We start from the raw sequence: 21,610 nt of genomic DNA, 5'->3' as shown, positions 1-21,610 counted from the left end.
GATGGATGTACAACAGACTAGATTGGAGGAACACAAAATTTTCAAAGGATTGCAAAGCATGGAGGGGAAAGGGACATCAGAGGGACATGCCCAAAGGCATGAAAATACTAAAATAAAGTTTTCCCTTTTTGGTATATTATAACGTAAATCATTTCATTCCAGCAAATAGGGATCCATTGTAATCATGTGAGTAACTAAACGTTCTAATAATTTCTCCTACCAATTGAAGATGAACATCTGGATAAATGGAGTAAAGAAGAAAAGTGAAATTATTTTGCTTTTAATAAACAACTGTAATCATGGTTGTACTGTCTCATAGGTTTGGCGCCTATAAATCCTCGCATCAAATGGGCTATTTTTGGCCATAAAGCCATTGTAATGCATTGTGTGAAGTAAAATAAATTCATATTCCTCAATGCAAGCTATTTGATAGGCCTTTTGGTGCCCGTTTCCAAACTAAAGCCTGCAAAAACATTAAGAGACCTGTGGTGGGCAATAAAAGTGTAGCAGGTCTTATAATGTAAGACAGAGGAAGAAACTGTATGTGAGAAATAATTTAATTCTAATTCAAGCAGTGTGAACTAATACATGGGGGAACTATCATTCTGTGGAAGAACAGGGCTGCATTATAGCAACGCCCATTTTTCCCAGCAAGAATGGAGATGATTGGTCAATTTCCCCATATGTCACGCTTGAAGATCACACTGTCAGAAGCAATTAGGATTGATTTTCCACCCATGAATTGTGATATGAAACTATTCTCCACTCACTGCGTTTTGTTGGAGAAATCAATCTGCTTTTATCAGGAAACGTTACAGTAGTTTCGTTCATGAGTTTCACTCGATGCTACTCATCCAGATTGTTTTCAAATAGACTCTCAATACACTTTGTTTGCTTTTCTGTTCATTGAGTAACTAGACTATATGTTGTACAATAAACCATTCCCTGCAAATCTTGTTATAAGTAAAGTCCCATCTCCGATTCCTTCGCTGACAGAATGTATATGCAAAAAGAAGACGTTGACCTTGGATTCCATCTTCATTCTATTGAATGTTCAGCCTGTTTTGTTCGTGAAGTTTTTGATTATGTTTTGGGGTTCTCTAAGGTAAAATTAAGGGGGTTATATGACTGGTTTTGAAGCCTGCCTGTTAACAAGTCTTGGTGGTTTAATTTGATTAAGAGATTAAAAGATTGATTAAGTCTCTAAAATAATTAATCATGTTAGGATAGTGAGGACACAAGAGGCATCATATAAATGAAAGGCTCTAGATCAATTGAGGTACAAAAATCAAGTTAGTTTACCAAAAATAAGTCAAATATCTTCTGGTATCCTTTTCTTATATTTGTGCCTTAGTTTTCCCCTTTGTCCCCTGGATCAGTATGGCTTAAGAGACGGGACTAGTTTAATTAAGATATTATGCAGAAGACAGGAAATACATTTTACAGGGTACAAACAAGTTCAAATAATTACTTTACAGACGCCTTTCAAGTTCAAAAGTCAAATGTTAAATTTTGGAACACTTCTGACTATAACTCTTGTTTATATTCAATGTCACGAACTAGGTTACAGCAACAATAAATAACACTGCTTCTGACTAATTTACAAACTGTTTAAAGAACACAATCAATCATTCATAGAAATTTTCTTAAATTGTAACATATTGCATAAATCGAAAGAATGGCTTTTTAAAATTTTTTTAAAAATAACTGATATGTCCAGATTTCTATTCATAAGGATGTGCAGTACATATATACTTTTTCTGTAAACAAAAGAAAACATAGTCAACCAGCAAGTCAAAAAAATTAGAATACAAAATGAAACAGGTCAAAAAAGTAGAGAAGTACCAAACAGCACCAAATCCATTGTGGGCAACGATATTGCCCTTTCAATAGCTACTTACACTCGTTGTAACATAGGGCTAAATCTTACAAAAAAAAGTGTTGTTTCCGACAAAAAAATTGTTTCTGCTGGTTTTCTCTCAGATCTTTCGACACTCAGGCCAAAAAAGAGGTATGTTTTATGTCTTCATACGGAGGTGGGGCGGAGTGTGTGTGTGCGTGCGCCTCAACACAATGGCAAAATCTGGCTGCAGAGAGAATGGCATGCCATCTCTAAAGGGTGCCATGATCATAACTTGATCGAACTTCCAGCCCACCATGGAGGACTCAGCAGCTGCCTTTCCTGTACCAGATGGGAGGAGATGTACCATCCCGCACCCACCTCCCCCCCCGCCCCCCCCCCCCCACCCCTCCCTCCACCGCAACATGATCATCAGCACTTTTTCCCCCAACAGTCTGGCCAGCATTCCCCCTCCTTCACAAAGGCCATTGTTGGCATCCCTAGCTCCTTTGTTCGCTCATGACCGCCACATCTAAATAAATCACCCCACCCCATGAGGCTCCCACTGGGACCCACTCCTGAGCACAGGCTGGCATTGGCAAGGTGCCATGGGAGCATTACCAGGCCACTGTCTGGCCATGACCCTCTCCCCCAGGTGCTAGACTTACCTTATCCCCAGAGACACCCCCATGATAGGTTCACGTCTGTGTTAATCTGTTGTACAGTGCCAGCATGATAGTGGGAGTCAATATCTGTGGGGGTTTGGGGGGGGTGGTTAGGTTTTAAATACATTTAAAGCAGATTTACGCCATTACAGGTGTGAACCGAGGGGAGGGGAAGATCCAAAATTGTGAACTCACTGCCAAGAACTGCAACTTCCGGATTTTGAGACCCTGCTGGCATTCGCACAGACGGCGAGTGTGGACTCAAGATCACTCCCATATAGTAAAATGTCCCTGAGGCACTGCACAGGAGTGCTATCAATGAATATTTTATACTGAGCAACACAAGGAGATATTAGGACAAATGACCAAAAACTTAGTCAAAGAGAGAAAAATGCTGGAAAATCTCAGTAGGTCTGACAGCATCTGTGGAGACAGAATACAGCCAATGTTTTGAGTCTGGATGACCCTTCATCAGAGCAGTATTTTGCGTTTATCTGCAGTATTTTGCATTTAACTTAGTCAAAGAGATAGGTTTTAGGAGCATCTTAAAAAGGAGACAGGTGGAGAGATTAAGGGAGGGAGTTTAGGAAGGGTGGCACGGTGGCACAGTGATTAGCACTGCTGCCTCACAGCACCAGGGACCCAGATTCAATTCAGGCCTCGGATCACTGTCTGTGTGGAGTTTGCATGTTTGCCCCATGTCTATGTGGGTTTCTGCCAGGTGCTCCGGTTTCCTCCCACAGTCCAAAGTCGTGTGGATTAGACTGATTGGCCATATTAAATTGCCCCTTAATGTCAGGGGGTTAGTAGGGTTAATAAGGGTTACTGGAATAAGGCCTGCGTGGAATGTGGTCGGTACAGACTCGATGGGCTGAATAGTTTCTTTCTGTACTGTAGGGATTCTACGAAAAAGCTTAGGACTGACGTAGCTGAAGGTACAGCTGTCAATGATGGATCAAGTAAAATCAGGGTGGCAGAAAAGGCCAGAATTGGAGAAGCAGAGAAATCCCATCGGGATTTAGGGCTAGAGGAGGTAACAGATATAGGGAAGGGCAAGGTTAAGGAGGAATTTGATAACAAGGATGAAAATATATGAAAATTTTAAAGTTAAGGTGTGATAAAACAAAGCCCCCTGTAAATCAGTGAGCATAAGGACTTGGCACATGTTAGAATATGGGCAGCAAAGTTTTAGTTGAGTTCAAGGTTATGGAGAGTGGAAGGTGGGAGGCTGGCCAGCAGAGCAGTGGAATAGTCAAACATGGAGATAACAAAGCCATAGACAAAGAGTTTCAGCAGCACATGAACTGAGATGGGGACAGTCAGTCTTCAATAATCAGCATTTAGTAAAACAGATCACTTCTGACAATGGATGGTACACGCTCTTGCGCAAGGTAAAAATATCATCCACAATGATTTTTTTTAAATCAAAGAGCTTGGCTGGAATGTTACTGCAAGTGGGACTTTTCCATCCTGATGCAGTGAACACATATTTGGCTGGGCACCAAGGTCTTCGACCTTGCTGCAGCAGAGTATGGCATGAACGGCTGGTAAGATCGCACCCCTCATCTTTCTTTCCGAACTTTATGCCCCATTTGATTAATAATGTTTTTGTTACATTCTATAAACAAAACAAAGTGTGTTTGTGGATTCACAGTCAAGAATATACTGCAAACTTGGTGTATTTAAAACTTACCTTGACCAGGTCTTGGAGTAGCTGGCATTCCAGGAGTCAACTGATCAAGTTCCTGTCAATAGAATTATCAAAATTTAATTTATGCTGATAAAATTATGCTACAGTATTACTTCTAATGCCTAAAAAAGATACAGATTGAAATTGCCCATTCCATGTTGCATATCACAACAAAAGAAGGGGAAATTGCAATTAATCAGTAAAGCTGGGTACGAAATAGGTCTAAAAGTCAAAATGACATTAATGCTGACTCACTGTACTATCCAGTTGCTTTGAACTGCTAAAATATTTCAACACTTGAGATTGTTTCCTTGAGTTATGCAAAGTGATATGCTTAAGGCTGTTGAAATGGAGAAAGCATCTTATTTCACTGAAAGTTTGTGTTAGTATCAATAGACAGGAGATAAAATGAACAAGAGGCTGGATTTTCCACCTGATCCCCCGACAGGATCTTCCGGTTCTGCCGGAAGTGGAGGGTGCGAATCGGCCACTGGCGAGTCGCCCCTGATGTCACAGCACAGAATGTGAGCTGGGAGTGGGGAATCCAGCCTATGGTGTCAGAATGCACCACTACAGCCTTTAAATGTAAAGCTTAAAATACAACATTTATGGAAAATCTTTGATAGTGTGGGATACCTACGTACATACTAATAAAAGTTTCCAAAGAAGGGCTACCATAATGAAAGCTGGTTTCAAAGCTTGTGGGCTTAAGAACCTGTTCCACAATGCTCCCTTGCATCCAACTCTTAGCTTCCCACCGCCCTTCTCCCCTCCCCAGACAACATTAAGGAAAGAAAGAATTGATATTGATCTAGCATATCCCAAAATGCTTTACAGCTGATGACAACCAAGAACTTTAGACTTGAAGACAATATCGTCAAAGTCATTAAAACGACAAAGGAAATAAGTTCTATTTAGCTGGATAGATTATTTGAGCTTGGTAAGTAGGAGGCAAATAGGCAACGTCAATGTTAAAGAGTTAGATTAAATGATATGAAGTACATCATTTGTTATCCAACGTCTGGTTTGTAGTTATTCATTTGAAGACTGGATTACATATACAAATATACACACATATACATACCAAATAAAAACTTAATAACAAATTGAAGTATGTTCACACAAGAGTGAAAAATAAATCTTGGGGTGGGGGGCAATTCTTCAAAAGATTTTAAGTGCCGAATTTACATGAAAAGTGAAGGAAATTACTTTTTTTCAGCAAGAGTATCAAAATGAATCTCCCACACTCTGTGCACTAGCGTAAATCATACTGAAAATCAGTGGGCGGGGCCAATACCCACTAGCGAGGCCAGGAGCATGCTTAGTGGGCCAATGCGCATGCTTCGATCTGTCAGCACCAAGATTGGCGCAACCCTTGTCTGTCGGCCGCCTCGATCGTTGACCAGACCTGCATCGTCAGCCGTGCAACCCCCATCATGGCCCAATTGCTGCACACCCCCCAACCATGTCTGGACCCCACCATGACACCCCACACCCCAATACCACATCCCCCAGCCTCACCAACTGGTGTCTGCCTCCTTCCCCCAACAATCCTGTCTGCAGAGTGTCACTGGGATCTCCCCAACCCTACCAATCGCCCCTCCAGGCCCCGCCCCCATCAGGCCCACCCTTACCTAAATGGTTAAGTCAGAATGAGAACGCCTTTATCTATTCTTCATTGCATAATCCCCTAGGCCCTTTGCTCAATGGGAAGTGCCAAGGTGCCCCATAGGCCTAAGCACTAAGCACTTTGCCCCTTGAGCAGTGCCAGGTGCACAGGCTGGCACTGCCAAAGTGCCAATGCCCAGGGGGCATCTCTCCTGTCACCCAACCCTCTGGGGGGGCTCCCCGATTGCGCCCCCCCTCCTTCACTTCAGCGGATTGGGGCTGCTAGCTCCTTGAAAGGGAGGAGCTACTTTAAATCTCACTAGAGTGAAACATTCCTAGCTGGGCCCCATGCATACCTAATACAGCTTCACACTATTTTCTGGCATGGAACTGAAGGCACCAGAAATCTGGAGCTGGGAGAGGCTCTCGGAGCCAGACAGCCAGCGCAGATCACACTAAACCAGCCCCGCTGAAATCTCCCGACCTGCCGCACATAGGATGGGAGAATCACCCCCAATTTTAATCGTGACATTATCTGGCAAAACAGAAATCAGATATTTAAAGTGAATAGATTATACGATGAAGCATAGATAAAAGCATTCTCATGCTGACTTAACCATATATATTGATCCAAATTACATAGTAATGTCCACTTGAAATAAAAGATTGTGGAACCATTTATTAGTATTGCTTTCTTAACTCCTAACATAAAGAGAAAACAAGTCATCCATCTGACCGCTGTTTGAAATGCTGCTGGCACACAATGGCTGCTGCATTTAATATATTGCAATAGTTACTGCACTTCAATAGTAATTCAGTGTGTTAAGGTGTTAAACATCTTAACACATTTAATAACGTGACACAGAAATGCAACTGTTATTCTGTATCCTGCAGCAAACAGTATTTTTTTGAAGAGTCTTAGGTTGGTTCATGAAAACTAAACTGGATGCCAATCCCCTTTACTGGTTTATAGCTATGCAATGCTACATCAATAATACTCTCAATTTTCCTTTCGAGGCTACCTTAATTTCATTTTGGTCATTTTTGATACAAATATGTACACACACACGCGCGCGCGCACATACATACATACACACATATATATGTATACACACCTGACTAGAACTGGATACTGCAATCAAGATGAAGTCAGACTAAAGAACTGTACATTGAGTTTATTTTATTAGTGTCACAAGTATACTTACATTAACACTGCAATGAAGCTATTGTGACTTGCATTCCTTGCATATATTATTTTATTTTACTGTTTGGCTATTTAGCTCAACATTATGTTGACTACTGCTCTGCATTGGTTAGGCAAGTTTAGGCTGAAGTCCACTAAAATACAGCTAGCTTCTGAACTTAATTTTAGCTAATTCAAAACCGTTCAAAGTATGTGGATTGCTGTTTATATAGATATTCTGATCAATTACTATTTTTGTACTACAGTGGGCAATTCTCCCAAAAGTGCTGAATTGGTGGGAAAACTGTTCTAGATCATGACTTCAGACCTGAATCTCCACCCACTGTGCACTGCAGAGGTCAGAATCGTGAATACCATTAAAAACCCGGAGAGCGGGAGCTATTCATGTCGGAGTCTAACAGCTCTAGAACACTGCGCAAACTCCCGACCTGGCTGTCTCCCCATTTGCTGGCCAGCCCACGATGCCCGCAGTGTGCCCCTCTAGCCATCACACTCACCCCCACCTGTGTCCCAATCGCTGGCCTCCCTCCAGGCCAGACCAATCCCCATGCAGAGTGGCAGCAGGACCCCCTACCCATTGCCCCTAGGCCCAGCCCACAATAGGCCCCGCCTCCTTGGTACTGCCCAGACAGTGCCAGGGGACACACAAGCACTGCCAGTGTGCCAATGCCCAAGGGCACCACCGCCCTGCAGCCTGATCCCCTGGAGGCCCCCCCTTCACTCCGGCAGGGTCTCCCACTAGTTCCCCCAAGGTGGGGAGCTACTCTGCCCTGCTGTAGCAGGGTACTCCTGGCGGGTTGGGAGATGCTATTGGACCTGGCAAGTTCCATGCTGGGCCTGATAATCACATTTAAAATATATGTAAAACATTTTCAAATGACTTACCTCACTTCCCGCCAGTTTTCTGTGCGTGTATTGATAGGCAAAGGGATCTGGGTGTACAGGTACATAATGTCACTGGAAGTGGCAATGCAGGTGGAGAAGGTAATCAAGAAGGCAGATGGCATGTTTGCCTTCATCGGCCGGGGCACTGAGTTTAAAAATTGGCAAGTCATGTTGCAAATTTATAGAATCTTAATTAGGCCGCACTTGGAATATAGTGTTCGATTCCGGTTGCCACGCTACCAGAAGGATGTGGAGGCATTGGAGAAGGTAGAGAAAAGATTTACCAATGTGTTGCCTGGTGTGGAGGGCATTAGCTATGAGGAGAGATTGGAGAAACTTGGTTTGTTCTCACTGGAACGACAGAGGTTGAGGGGCGGCCTGATGGAAGTCTACAAGATTATGAGATGCATGGACAGAGTGGATTGTTAGAAGTTTTTCCCAGGGTGGAAGAGTCGATTACATGGGGGCACAGGTTTAAGGTGCAAGGGGCAAGGTTTAAAGGAGATGTACCGGGCAGATTTTTTTTTTTACAGAGTAGTGGGTACCTGGAACTCGTTGCCAGGGCAGGTAGTGGAACAGATACAGTAGTGACTTTTAAGGAGCATCTTGAGAAATATATGAATGGGATGGGAATAGAGGGATATGATCCCTGGAAGAGTAGGGGGTTTTAGTTCAGTCAGGCAGTATGGTCAGTACAGCCTTGAAGGGCTGAAGGGTCTGTTCCTTTGCTGTAACTTTCTTTGTTCCTGGCAGTTGGGAGACGTGCATGGGTCGCAAACACTCGCGGGGAACCAAAATTGCCAACACGCGCATCTCCCGACTGGACAGAAAAGTGGCGGGACACAATGGGAGAATCGGGCCCACAGTTTCAAATCAGTAACCACTTTTCATCACTTTTAAAACCACAATCGATTAAATGGAATTAACAGGTTACTTTTGCCTCGTGACAATTATAAACTGTAGGATGTAAAAATGCTTACATTAGCAGTCAATATGAATCATTTGACTGAAAAGTGAAAAATAATAAAAAGAAGAGGCTTTTCCCAGTACAGTAGCGTAATGGCTGCACAAACAACTCCGAGATCATGAATTCAAATATCAATGTCATTTAGGGAAGTGAATTTAATAATACCAATAATCTGTAGGCTAGCACAAGAAAAGTCATTGAAACCCAATTAGTATATTCATGTTCTTCCTATCCAAGGCAGGGAGCCTATCATCCCAACTGATGCTTGAATTTGACTCCAATCCTCTGCTGTAGGAATAGCTCAGTATCTTTGAAATCAACTAACAAATCACCCAGTTAATTGCATCCACTGCAAAATTCAATAGAGAAAATCAGACAGATCTATTAACAGTCCATTTATACCTTTAGGGTGACTAAGACAATCTCAGCCTGGTAAACTCTGTAAAACCCTTCTCACCAATACCTTAGGACTAATGCCAATTTGGAAGAACTACCCCAAAAACCAGCCAATCAATAGTTTGAAATAGGTGTGCTCACACTTATTGTGGACACATCAGGCTTGAAGCAATCACTGTAGGTGCCTTATCTCCAGTGCATGAACAGTTCATATTGTTTATCACTACCATGATAACAATATTGGACAGGCTAGGAATAGATCCAGCATTCCACCCATAATGTGCTATGGTTCATCATCAGGATTTATAACCTTATGGTCAAACATCTTCCTCATTCCTTGGTCCCCATCAAGCTAAGTAACCAACCATAACTCAACTTCAAGCGCCAGGAACAGTAACAGGCATACCTTAGCATGAGTTATGAATTAACTGTTACCTGCATGTTTATCAGGGCAAGAGCTAAGCAACACCATAGTTAACTGATTAGAGCAAAAGGTCTAACCCTACCATATCCAGTCAGGAATGATGGTGGGTGAACATTCCCATCTTCAACCATGGTGGACCCCAGCATGTGAGCAAAAAGTGGAAAGACTAAAGAATTTGCAAATGTCAGCTAAAGAGGTTAATCTCACTCAAGCTCATCTGGAGATTCCCATCAATACAGAGGTGTGTCTCGAGGCATTTTGGTTTACTCAAAATAATATTAAGCAGCAGCTAAGTGCATCAGACTGAGCAAAGATTAAAGGCCCTGACAAAATCCTAGCTGTGGTGCTACTCATCTGCTCCCTTACTGAAGCTGTTGCATTTCAGCTATAAAACTGGATGTTGAGGATCACTCAGTTACAGCCTATTCACACAGAAAAGGAGATAAATCTGGCCTGGCCAATTACAAATCCACCATCTGCTCAATGATGCAAGGAGTCATCAATGGAGCCATCAGGAGATAACAGGTCTACTGCTGATCAGCTTGGCTTCCACCAGCATCACTGAATCCCAGAGCTTAAAATATGAATATGAGAGCCGAATGCCAGAGTGTCTGGAACAAGCTGCCAGAGGTAGCAGTACAGGCAGGCACAATTTTGTTTTTTAAAAAGCATTTAGACAGTTATATGGGTAAGATAGGTATAGAGGGATATGGGCCAAATGTGGGCAATTGGGATTAGCTTAGGGGTTTAAAAAAAAGGAGCATGAACAAGTTGGGCCAAAAGGGGCTGTTTCCATGCTGTAAAACTATACGACTCTATAACTGCCATAGACACAGCAATCAACAAATACAGCATCAAAAATCACAATGTCAACCAGGTTCAAGAGAAAAACCATCAGTAGCTGAAATCATGTCAGATGCAAAGGATGATGATTGTGGCTGTCCTCCAGCCTCATCACTGCAGGAATTCCTCAGGACCAGGGCCGTTTGCTGACTTTTCTGGGGTTTAGATCCACTACATACCCCTAATAATGAAGACGACCATGCCAGCCTGAATGGAACACAATAATTCAGAAAACTCATCATCCATGACTACTTAGTTCCCCTGCTAACAGACATGGCCATTCCCCTCCCTGCCATATCTCAGTCTATTAGGGCGTTGAAAGTCGTTCAAGTCTGAAGGATAAGTTGCAGCACCTCATTCAGTTTAGTTAAATAGTACCTCCCTCTCTTACTAGAACCAAAAGAAAGGGCACAAAAGCAATGCCATTGGAATATCTTCTCCTCCAGGTCACATTTCACCATTCCTTCAACATCAGCGGATCAACTTGTTATTATTGTCTGGAATGCCTTCCCGATGGCTGATGAAGCCAATTTGGAATCTACACACTTTGGCATGTATGGCATTTGTTGTCATGCATTATAGGTTTGAGTTATGGCGTATTCTTTTCACTGCTTTTGCTCTTCCTCTATTGCATTATTGTTAGGTTGCAAAATGCTGAGATCCTTTCCCCAGACTCTCGCCATTTCATTTAATTCAAAAGGATGGTCTCCCAGAAGCTGATACTAAAATTGCATTTCTTGATGTTGGCTTTTAGCAATTCCTTGCTCCCATCTGGTCCAATTGCTTGGACTGTGCTAAAAGAAAATAACCTGCTTCTGGAGCCTGGTATCTGTCATCCAAACTATTTGACAAATCTGATGACGGATGAATGTTACCTCAGTGCACATTAAACAAAAAGACAAACTCATCAATATCAGTGTACAATGTTCCACAGGCAGTGTTGATTGTATGTCTCCAGTGCTTGAAGATGCCTCATGTATGTTGTCATTGTTTCAGCACTATAGTGTAAGGAAGGGATCATGAGCACATAGTAGACCATAAGCTTGGTTTCAGTTTTGAAGCACTGATTTTCAATCATCCTTCAGATGGCCAAAATTTGCAGATGTCATGTGATGCTGGATTTCTTTCTCAATGTCAGCATGCCTTGAAAGAGAACTTCCACGGTACTGGAAGTGTTTCACGCATTACAGGTACTCATCAGGAATCCCAATTCAATAGGGTTGGGCCATGTACATTTGGAGCTTTCTGATGAAGGGCTTTCCAACACAACCTTTACGGCAACATCATTACCATATCAGAGTTCAATGACTAAGGTTGAGTCATGAACAACATCAACCTCTCTACATAGCGTTCTTTAACTTGACAAAGGCATTTGACACTAAATTGTGAGGCACTCTGGAAGAATCTGAAGTATGGGTGCCCGCCAAAATTCGTTACAATCCTTTACCTGCTTCATGATAATATGCGAGTGGTGAACTTTAACAATAGATCTATTACAGATCCTTTTGAGGTTAAGGCATAAATTGATCAAGATTGTCATTACCCAACTCTTTTTTGATCTTCCTTGTTGCCTTACCAATTTTGAGGCATCCCCCCCCATATTGCAATAAATGCCATACCAATCAAATAGAAAGGAATCACTCAAGCTGTTAGTCTTGCTGTAAAATCCTTGAAAGTGACAGCTTGTTGCATGAGGTGTTAACATGGTTTTTAAATGGCATACTACTTCAGAACTACTGAACATGAAATGTCATGAGAAGCTAATTCTATATATTATAAATGTCAACTTTTTTCAGTAAGATAAAAAAACACATTTTAAGTGTTTTTAAAATGCTTCTTTATCTTAGCTCGTATCTTAGTCCAACCATACTTCAATCAAGAGAATGAACAAGAAGAAATGGAGCTGAAAATGAATGGGTAAGAAACTCTCAAACTTCCAGAACTGTCCGATAGACATAATATTCTTGATACCTAGAAAGCAATGATAATAGGAAGGATAGGCAGCAGCAAAGCAATGGCACCGGTGAATAAAAGATTACTGGAAAACTAAACAAAAAGTCTTCCCCATGAATATTTGGTGAATGGCATCAACACTGGGATACCTGTTCCAAAGAATACTGAAGAATACAGCATAAACACGGCCATATTCATAGAATCATTCACATCAGCTAATATTTCAGACAACTTTTTTAAAATCACCATCCCTGGGTACACCCTGACCCAACAGACATGGTGGACAGAGTGATATGCTGTCAGCTGGGAGTAGCCCTCGGAGTCCCCAGCATTTACCCTGTGAAGTCTCATGACTTGAGGTAAAGTATAGGCAAGCGGATCTCTTGCTGATTACTACAGACTCACGATATCCAACCTATCAAGTTCAGGAATCAGGACTCTTCTTTGTTGAACACAATTTGCACAAAGCAAGGACATGGAATATGCCTCAGGTGTCATTGTCTATCAACAATAGTGGCTTGATAGTATCCTCTACAAGCTGGCTGAATGCTGGAAGACATGGCAACAAGGTTGGGCTTGTGGCAGTTAGTGAGACCACGAGGGAATAAATTGCTTGACCTTTTCTCAACAATCCATGTGTCACAGTTGCAACTATCCATGGTGGTATTGGCAGGAGTGACCACCACACAGTCCATGTGAAGACTAAGTCATGTCTTCACAATGAAGACATCATCTATTCGGTCATGTGGCACTATCACTAAGCCAGATAGTTTAAGAGAACAGATTTAGCTGCTCAAAATCTAGATCTAAGACAGTAGGTCAGCAGGTCAGCAGCAACAGTCAACCAAGACAACATATAACCATGATCTAGCCTATTCCTCACTTCTCCATCACCAAACTAGATGACCAATCCTGGTCCACTAAGGTGTATATAAAGAAGGCCATGAGTAGCACCAAGCATATCACAAAATGAACCCAATGATGTACCTACCATAGACAAAGCTAAGCATTCCAACGACCAACGATCAAGTCAAAGTTCCACAGTCCAGCCAGCCACAACCAGTTGCTAATAGTGCGAGACAATTAACATAAGGGGGAGGCTCCATTAGCATCTGATGATATCAGAGCCCAGCACGAGTGCAAAAGACAAGGCTGATGCATTTGAAACCATCTTCAGCCAGAATTGTTGAGTGAATGATCCTTTTTGGCCTCCTCCCAAGGTTCTTATCTTCACAGATGCTAGTTTTTCGAGCAATCTAATTCACTTCATAAATAAAAGAAATGGCTGAGTGCACTGGGCACAAAGGCTACTGGCTCAGACAACATCCAACCTATGCTTCTAAAGATCTGCACTCTAATACCAGCAACACTTCCAGTACAATTGCAGCACTGGTATTTACCAGAAAATGTGGAAAATTACTGAAGCAATTACCAAAAAGCTGGAAAAATCCAACCCATAAATGACTGACAATCAGTCCTTGCAATATCAGCAAAGCAGCAAAAAAAAAATTAAGTGGCAATTACCATTACCAGAATCACAACTCCAGGTCTCATTACTGCCTTGCACAAACAAGAACACAAAAGCTGAATTCCTGAGGTGAGGTAAAAGTTATAGTTTTTGGCAACAAGGAACATTTGACCGAGTGTAGCAGTACAGAGCACTGGTCGGGTGGGTTTGTCAGTGGTTACTTATCACAGCCCCAAGACATTGCTACAGGAGTTCCTTAGGTCAGCAACCTAGATCTAAGCATCTTCAACTGCTTCCTTGATGGCGATCTCTGGTTGAGGTCTCTACACAGAACGTTTGGCTTCATTCATGATTCCTCAGACAACGAAGCAGTCCATTCCCACATGTAACGCCTGGACAAAATTCTGGCTTGGGTTGACTTATGGCAAACAAAATACTCTTCACACGTCAAGCAACAATCATCTGTAACAAAAGAACACCTAACCTCATCCTTTGATGTTACCATTACCTTTCTTGATTTTCAGAAGGCGTTTGACAAGGTACCTCACAAGAGGTTATTGCAGAAGGTCAGGGGACATGGAATTGGGGGTAGGATGTTTGTGTGGATAGAGGATTGGTTGTCAAATAGGAGGCAGAGAGTGGGGGTCAATGGGTGCTATTCGGATTGGCAGATGGTGACTAGTGGAGTGCCCCAGGGGTCGGTGCTGGGGCCTCAGCTATTTACCATTTATATAGATGATCTGGAGGAGGGAACCGAGTGTAGGGTGTCGAAATTTGCTGATGACACCAAAATTGGTGGAACGGCAAATTGTGCGGAGGGTGTGGAGAGTTTACAGAAGGATCTAGATAGGCTGGGCAAATGGGCCAGGAAATGGCAAATGTAATTTAATGTTGGCAAGTGCGAGGTGGTCCACTTTGGTAGGACGGATTATTACTTACGTGGCGAAAAACTGCAGCAGGCGTCGGTGCAGAGGGACCTCGGGGTCCTTGTGCATGAGTCGCAAAAACCCAGCCTGCAGGTGCAGCAGGTGGTCAGGAAGGCGAATGGGATGCTGGCCTTCATAGTGAGGGGGATTGAATATAAAAGTAGGGAGGTCTTGCTGCGGCTGTATAGGGCATTGGTGAGGCCGCAGCTGGAGTACTGTGTGCAGTTTTGGGCGCCGTACTTACGCAAGGATATTTTGGCCTTGGAGGGAGTGCAGAGGAGGTTTACTAGGCTGATACCAGAGTTCAGGGGGTTGAGCTATGAGGAGAAGCTGAATAAATTAGGCTTGTACTCGTTAGAGTTTAGAAGAATGAGGGGAGATCTCATTGAGACGTATAAGATGACGAATGGGATGGATAGGATAGAGGTGGAAAGACTCTTCCCGCTCAGAAAGGATAGTAGGACTAAGGGGCACAGCCTCAAGATAAAGGGGGGGGGGGCGGTTTAGAACGGAGTTGAGGAGGAACTTCTTCACTCAAAGGGTGGTGAATCTCTGGAATTCTCTGCCCGTTGAAGTGGTGGAGGCTACCTTGCTAAATATTTTTAAGACGCGGTTTGATGGGTTTTTGATAAGAGAGGGGATTAAGGGTTATGGGGAGAGGGCGGGAATGTGGAACTGAGCCACGACAGATCAGCCATGATCTTATTGAATGGCGGGGCAGGCTCGAAGGGCTAGATGGTCTACTCCTGCTCCTATTTCTTATGTTCTTATGTTCTAATACCTCACCATCAACTTCCTGCAGATCATCATTGGTAAAAACTCAACTGGACCAGCTGCATACATGCCGTATTGGCTACAGATTTAGTATTCTGTGGCAAATAGTTGACCTCCTGACCATCTATGAGTTACAAAACATTCTCCACTTCTCTCAATAAATACATATGTAACAAACTTACAAAATTTGACACCACCCAAAACAAAGCAGTCCACTTGATTGTTACTTCATCCACCACTTTACAAACCCACTTCCTCCATGACTTCTGTACTTTAGTTGCAAGATAGACTGTCTACACTGTAGACTTCGCAGGATGCACAGTAGCAAGTCACCACCTTCCAAACTCAGTCTTCACAAGACAAAAGCAGCAAGTGCATGGGAACCTCAACACCTCAAAGTTCCTATCTGTCCCTATTTGAGCAGTTATTGTTGTTATTTCATTTTCACAGGGTCAAAATCCTGGACCTCCATACCCAACAGCGTTGTAGGAATAACTTCACGACATAACACAGAAGGATTGCTGCAGGTCAGGAAGAAGACAAGGCAATAAATGGCAGCACTGCCATCAATGTCCATACCATAAAAATGAACGCAAAAAGCATAGAAAACTTGGAAATAAATTCTGGCACAAAGACTCCAGCATTGTAGTTATAAACTGTACCAGATTGGGAGAAACAGATAAGGTAAGCAAAATCATAGTTTGAACGATGGCAAAGGATTTCTTTGACAAGACCATTTTTGAAGGAAGCAGCAGTATGGATGGGGTGCTTTCACTTAAACTGAACATGTATCAGTTTAAGAGTAAATAGTGCAGCTGATTGGATTAAAATCCATACACCGAACAAAGTGAAATAAAAACTTTCAAGAGCACTGAAGACAAAGGACAGGAAAGAAAGGTGAAAGGCAGCACAAGCTGGCAGGGTAACAACTAACAAAGGGGTACAGCAGAGAGATACCAATATTAACAAAAAAAAGGGAAAAACACAGCTGCAGAAAGGAACAAAGAAGATCAGTATTAAAGCAGAAAAATCAGGAAACAATAAAGGTCAATGCTCCAAATCACTGGAATCAGGATTGAGCGGTATGAATGTAAATGCAGAAAACATTAAAAAAAATGTAAAGGCTTGGAAGCATTAAGAACTATGACTTGCTACTGTATATATTATTGCTCCAATAAGACTAAGATCTGAACAAAAAAACTTAAAACAGGTGGAGAGAGAAAAAATTTCAATGCACCGGGATATAATGTTCTTCAGATTGTGGTCAGAATTAAAAAGTGAAATGTTACAATTCTAATGTATGTTACAAATCCCCAGCAGTGCAGATAAGAGAGATTTGCAAGAACAACCAAGAAGAACAGAGAGTAGATAGAGAGAAAATATGTTTGCTGGTTGGGGAGTCTAGGAGGTCTAAAAAGTAGAACCAGGCCTTTCAGGAGTGAAATTAGGAAAAACTCTACACAAAACTGGGAGAAGTCTGAAACGCTCTTTTAAGAAAAGGCAACTTATGCATGATAAATCACTAAATTTAAAATGGAGATTGATAGATTTTTGTTAGCCAAAAGATATTCAGGGATATGCTGCAAAGATGCATAAATGGAGTTAGGTCGTACATCAGCCATGATCTAATTGAATGGTAGAACAGGCTCAAGGGGTTAAACAGCCTACTCTTGCTCCCATGATCAAAAACACAGAATGACTAACTATCACAAAAACTGAAATAAAGGTAATGCCCATGTTCAAGTGGGAGACACCCTGTACTAAGGACTGATTTCTAGCTCAATATATTTTTAGACCAACAAGAAACAAACATTGTTAGATTTAATTACAAGAAGTAATTTTGGGCAAATAACTGATTTTAAAAGTAGAATAGCGAGAAAGTAGTGACCACACAACAGCTGAACACAAGAATAAAAAAGGACAATGAAGTGTTTAAATAAAGGTCGCTAGACTGGTAAAAGCTAGATAAGCAAGGATCTGGCCAAAACTAACTGGGCAGCAAAATTATCAGGCAGATCAAAAGACCAGCAGTGGAAATGGTTAAATTGGATGGATATCGTAAAAAATAAAATACATTTCACTAAATGTGAAAAGATGAATCAAACAACCAAAGTCTGTGGATAATTTGAATAAAACTGAACAGAAACTTAAACATGAGGTAGGTGTTAAACTTAGTTCTAAAGAAAATTGTGAGGAATACAGAAACTGTAACAGGAAAGTCACAACCCAAAAGGGCTACTTAAAAATGAAAAAGACTATCAGTTAATCGAAAAGGCTTTTACAAACATTAAAAAAAATGGGAGAAATGGTCATGAAGATAGGATTGTCAGCATTGACTCTGACGGCAGAAAATTAAGGCATGTTAAACATTTTAACTAACTGCTTTGAAGTAGAAATGCAGATATAGTATTGAGTGTTTCTCAAACAGTTCCGCAGAACCCTGGGATTCTGCCTGATATATTATGGGGTTCAATGATACTGTGGGTGGAGTATAAGAGTTGGTCAGTTTTGTCCAACTTGCAGTGTTCAATTCATTCAACTAATGCACATTTGAAATATGATATAAAGCTGCTTGTCTAACCAGAGGCTGATTTCTCCCTGCACTGGCTGCTATTATTAAGCGTACTGATGAGCTTACCAGCAGCTAACGGAGTGAGAAACCAATGCACAATTGGACCAGCAGGAATTGGTGAGAAAAGAAGTTTTTGAAGGTTCCTGGCAGGAATGAGGGGCGGGCAGGGCCCTGACCGGGAGCAGGGCGAGGACACAATGTTTATATTGTTTTAGCCTGTCTAAATCAGACTTGCAAATGTAGCTGTATACATTCGTAACTGTCTTGATTCTCCCTCACGGAGGAGATGGCTTTGAAGAAAGTACATTGGGGGTTTACCAGGATTGGTCCAAGGCAGACTTGGTGGGGCAAAGGGCCTTTTCTGTGCTCTGCAACTCTTAAGATTCTATTATAGTTACGTGCATTAAACATGCTAGAAAAGGCAATGACTTAAATATTTTGCTGAAGAAACTTTTTAAATTTTAATTAAGGTCTACATATGTAAAATAGAAAAAAACTGCCATACATTTGTGTTTGTACATTTGTACCTATTGCATAAAAACAATTTTTTGTTGTTTAACTCTTCAACATAATAGGAATGTTTCTCAAGTGTTCTGTCAATACTCTTGGGAGGACAGAGGATTCTGTCTCTGATAAAGATTGGGAAACACTGCTATAGGAAGTTATGCAACTATTACTAGACATCATTGCAGAAAAAGAAACAACATTACAAGGGGCCAGAATAAAGGAAGGTCAGTCAGTGAGCCTTTTGGTAACTACTTTAAAGGCTAATGAAAGGAGCCAGAGGGATAAAGCTGAAGCTTTGGTCAGAATTTGCTAAACACTACTTGAACATGCACATTGTGTTATGGAACTGGAAAGTAGCCAATCTAACCACTGTATTCAAGAAATCAGAGAAGAATAACAATACAGCAATTGCTCAGTTGTGGGTAAACTTTTACAATCTAATTCAAAAGAAAATTATTGAGCATTTAAAACAGTTAATGAAGGACAGTCAGTATAGATTTGTTAAAGGCAAGTTGTACACAACATGTTTAATGAGAGTTCTGAAGTGACTAGGTGGATTTAAAGAAGTATAATAGATATATGTGTATAAGCACATAGAAACCTCTGGCCCTGAGGCTGCTCAGCTAAATCAATAAGATCATGGCTGGTCTTTTACATCAACTCTCCTTTCCTGCACGATTCCCAAATCCCTCAGTTCCCTCAGAGTACAAAACTATCGATCTCAGCCATGAATATTCTCAATGACTTGAGCATCCACAGCTCACTGGAGTAGAAAATTTTAAAGATTCACAATTCTCTGGGTGAAGACTCTTGCCCAAAGAAGTTAGCACAGAGACAAAGGCAACCAGCCCAAAATTCATTGAGAGCACTTAAATAACGAAGCTGAGTGCTTTGCTGAAAACAACATTCAACTTCAGAGACAAGAAGATCAGAGGGTTTAGTGAATGCACGGCAAGGGCTAGGTGTGGAAGAGGAGTGGGGTCAGAGGGACAGGAAGGTGGAGGATTCTGGATGGGCAATGGTACCTGCAAACTCAACAACTGTTCCTTTAACTTAACTCACTTGCTGCAAATAAAAGGTGTGGCTGTGGGCCCCAGTTATACCTGGCTTTTTGTGGCTATGTGGAACATTTCTTAAGGACATTAATGCTGCTTCATGCTCTTGCTTGGATTCTTTCTCTCTCCCCACAAATGCTCTCAGATCTGCTACGTTTATCCAGCATTTTCTGCTTTCATTTCTCTCAGAATTTTACAAACTTCACTGAGATCACCTCTTATTCTTCTAAATTCCAGACAGCATATGACAACGCTACTCAATCTCTCCTTATATGGCAACTCTGTCATCCCTGAAACCATTCTAACAGACCTTCATCACACCCCTCTAGCCTTCTTTTGACATGACGAAATGCACAGCATTGCACATGTGATTTCAAAGCCCAGTTCAACGGCAGCAAGGGTACGTTATTCCTGATGTAGCGTTGCTGGTGTTGGACTGGGTAGGCACAGTAAGTAGTCTCAGGACACCAGGTTAAAGTCCAAAAGGTTTATTTGGCAGCACAAGCTTTTGGAGCACCGCTCTTTCATCAGGTACTCATCAGGTTAGGGCTTTATTCCCTGGAGCATAGAAGAATTAGGGGAGATTTGATAGAGGTGTATAAAATTATGATGGGTATAGAGTGAATGCAAGCAGGCTTTTTCCACTGAGGCTAGGGGAGAAAAAAACTAGAGGACATGGGTTAAGGGTGCAGGGGGAAAAGTTTAAAGGGAATATTAGGGGGGGGGCTTCTTCACACAGAGTGGCAGGAATGTGGAATGAGCTGCCAGATGAAGTGGTAAATGCGGGCTCACTTTTAACATTTAAGAAAAACTTGGACAGGTACGTGGATGAGAGGGGTGTGGAAGGATATGGTCCAGGTGCAGGTCAGTGGGACTAGGCAGAAAACTGGTTCAGAGCAGCCAAGAAGGGCCAAAAGGCCTGTTTCTGTGCTGTGGTGTTCTATGGCTACACAGGGTAGACGCAGGGAGGATGTTCCTGATGGTGGGAGAGTCCAGAACCGGGGGTCACAGTCTGAGTATACTGCGTAGACCAATTAGGATGGAGGTGAGGAGACATTTAGAAAAGAACATAAAACACATAAAAACTACAGCACAAACAGGCCCTTCAGTCCACAAGTTGCGCCGATCATATCGCTACCTACTAGGCTTACCTATAACATTCAATCCAGTTAAGTCCCATGTATTCATCCAGAAATCGCTTAAAAAGCCCTATCGAATTTGTCTCCACCACCACTGACAGCAGCCGATTCCGCTCACCCACCACCCTCTCAGTGAAAAACTTACCCCTGACATCCCCTCCGTACCTATTCCCCGTCACCTTAAACCTGAGTCCTCTCGTAGCAACCATTTCAGCCCTGGGAAAAAGCCTCTGAAAATCCACCCGATCAATAGCTCTCAACATCTTATACACCTCTCATCCTTCGTCTCTCCAAGGAAAAAAGACTGAGCTCCCTCAACCTATCCTCATAAGGCATGCCACCCAATCCACGCAACATCCTTGGAAATCTCCTCTGCACCCTTTCAATAGCTTCCACATCCCTCCTGTAATGAGGTGACCAGAGCTGAGCACAGTACTCCAAGTGGGGTCTGACAAGGGTCTCAAAGCTGCAGCATTATCTCCCGACTCCTAAACTCAATCCCAAAGAGTGGTGAATCTGTGGAATTCATTACCACAGGAAGTATTTGATGCCAAAACATTGACTGTACTCAAGAGACTGCTAGATATAGCACTTCGGATGAATGCGATCAAAGGTTATGGGGAGAAAGCAGGATTAGATATTGAGTTGGACGATCAGTCATGATCGTGATGAATGGTGGAGCAGGTTCAAAGAG

The 21,610-nt window shown here is 42.1% G+C and overlaps 1 protein-coding gene across 4 annotated transcripts in view; it reads right to left on the bottom strand.

Moving 5' to 3' along the window:
- lnpk (lunapark, ER junction formation factor) overlaps positions 1-21,610 on the bottom strand; it is a 99,149-nt gene that overhangs the window by 22,928 nt on the left and 54,611 nt on the right. For all 4 annotated transcript variants that reach the window (XM_080198937.1, XM_080198938.1, XM_080198940.1 and 1 more), the window contains exon 8: positions 4,199-4,250. In XM_080198937.1, coding sequence (XP_080055063.1) covers positions 4,199-4,250 — 52 coding nt within the window. The remainder of the gene's footprint in view (positions 1-4,198; positions 4,251-21,610) is intronic.

This window comes from Carcharhinus amblyrhynchos, chromosome 11 (assembly GCF_965287045.1).
Source record: "Carcharhinus amblyrhynchos chromosome 11, sCarAmb.v2.hapA, whole genome shotgun sequence".
Lineage (NCBI taxonomy): Eukaryota > Metazoa > Chordata > Chondrichthyes > Carcharhiniformes > Carcharhinidae > Carcharhinus > Carcharhinus amblyrhynchos.
The sequence above is the reverse complement of the archived record's forward strand: the minus strand, read 5'-3'. Positions and strand labels throughout refer to the sequence as shown.